Below are 1920 nucleotides of genomic sequence, written 5' to 3' on the forward strand. Positions count from 1 at the left end.
TTGGGAAGGAGAATGGTGAGTAGACCCCGTTTGTTTCTTCTTCAAGCTATTTCCAGTTATCAAGGCAGGTTTAAACCTATGTTGTATAAATGTTCGTGGCCTGAAGTTGTCCTGGAAGTTGGGTCGACAGCTCAATAACTGCAGGTCACTAGCTGTTAATGTGACAGCCGGGAAGTACTGTCAAACGGACATGCCCGCGATGCGCTCAGAGCGATGAAAGTGTTCGAGCATTACTGATCTGTGGGTTTATGTCGAACACTAGTTGTCACGTGTAAGTCGGATCCGGTTATCGGCTGAATCCATAGTGAAGATAGTCCCGCCGCCTTCCTTTGGCTGGGAAGGGCAGGCAGTGTTTCTTTGTCTGGTAACCTTAGCGAAAGATATTGTATGGTGGACCAGATTGAAAGGGCTGCAGACAGACAGATACTTTCTTCATTGACCAAGCCCTCATTAACCTTTTCAAGTTCCACATGAAAAGGAAAGTGAGAGTAGAGAGGGAAGAGCTGCCTCCCAGCGATTTTGTTGAAAAGAGGGTGAGTGTGACAGGAATGGTCTGAGTGAACGGGCGTACTCTAAGCATGCGCCTATAAACGATGAGGAGAGAATAATTGCCCTAGTGGTCAGTATGACCATAGTTTTGTGAGGGTCTCCACGAGCAGCTCTAGAAAGTGTCCGCTTTGGGGAATTTTTCGTTGTTAAAATTTATTTTGTTAACGCTTTCAATGTTTACACGCTTCATTTTATAGAAGCCCACATTGTATTGTCTTGAACCGTCCCCAATACTTTGTGAACCCTTTCTGATTAATAAAGAAAACATTATTATCATCATTATGATTATTGTTATTATTATTATTATTATTATCATTATTATTATCATTATTATTATTATTATTATTATTATTATTGAGTGAGAGAGCAGTGCATGCCATCAAAGTGACACTGGGGTAAAATATACAAAGCCCAATATACCCATCATGACTACCCGTCTGATAAGGGTACACCAGGCATATGGATCACAACCATATGTGCGCGACATGGTGATCTCATATCAAGAAAAATAGCGCATGACCTCGCAGGTGGGGCCCAGTTAGAATTTTTTTCAGGTCAAGTAGCCCATCCCGCTCAAAAGGTCCCTGAATAAGGTTTGTTTAAGGATGTTGAGCAAAACACCCATGTTTCCAAAGGTGAATTATTCAAACCCCAAAGAATTCCTCTCAACACATGGCAATGATGCTCCCCCACTACTTCTGCTTGTGATCAGAGATGCACATATCGTCAGCCACCAAGGGACATGCTCAACTGGTTAAAGTCAAACAAGTGACAAGCAAATCTGTGGTATTAAGCAGAATATTTGGTGTAGCCCATCTTTTATACCAAGACAAAACAACGTACATGATAACACTTCCAATCAATTAAGATCAGAAACCATGAGAGCCACTGCCTGGTACTGCATCAGGGGCATTTATTATTATTATTATCATTATTATTATTATTATTATAATTATTATTATTATTATTTATTTATTTATTTATTTATTTATTTATTGTCTTTGCACAGCTTGTAACGCTGGAGATATTCTACAGTGCAAGCTGTTCACTACCATTGAACTAAGGTAACACCCCTTATTTTTCTAGCACCATCCAGAGTATTCAAGCGGTTCCAAGCAGTGGTGTTTTCTGCAAGTGCTCCACCCTTATTCCAGCCCCTATTTGTTCCATTTATTATTATTATTATTATTATTATTATTATTATTATTATTATTATTATTATTATTATTATTATTATTATTATTATTATTATTATTATTCATAGTAATTAATTTAAAATATTATTAGATTAACAATCAGATTAATATAAATGTTTGGATCTCGTGTACTTTACGAAGAAAGATTACAGCATTAATTAATGTAATTCTGAGA

The 1920-nt window shown here is 37.6% G+C and overlaps 1 protein-coding gene across 5 annotated transcripts in view; it reads left to right on the forward strand.

Annotated features, from left to right (window-relative positions):
• Window positions 1-1920, forward strand: part of LOC128249505 (uncharacterized) — a 43983-nt gene that overhangs the window by 555 nt on the left and 41508 nt on the right. For all 5 annotated transcript variants that reach the window (XR_008265616.1, XR_008265617.1, XR_008265618.1 and 2 more), the window contains exons 1-2: window positions 1-15; window positions 1559-1613. The exon at window positions 1-15 is cut by the window's left edge and continues 555 nt beyond it. Coding sequence is in view for 1 of the 5 variants with exons in the window: in XM_052973232.1 (XP_052829192.1) it covers window positions 1-15; window positions 1559-1613 (70 nt within the window). In the remaining 4 variants the exon portion in view is untranslated. The remainder of the gene's footprint in view (window positions 16-1558; window positions 1614-1920) is intronic.

Source organism: Octopus bimaculoides, chromosome 15 (assembly GCF_001194135.2).
Source record: "Octopus bimaculoides isolate UCB-OBI-ISO-001 chromosome 15, ASM119413v2, whole genome shotgun sequence".
In the NCBI taxonomy this organism is placed as follows: Eukaryota; Metazoa; Mollusca; class Cephalopoda; order Octopoda; family Octopodidae; genus Octopus; species Octopus bimaculoides.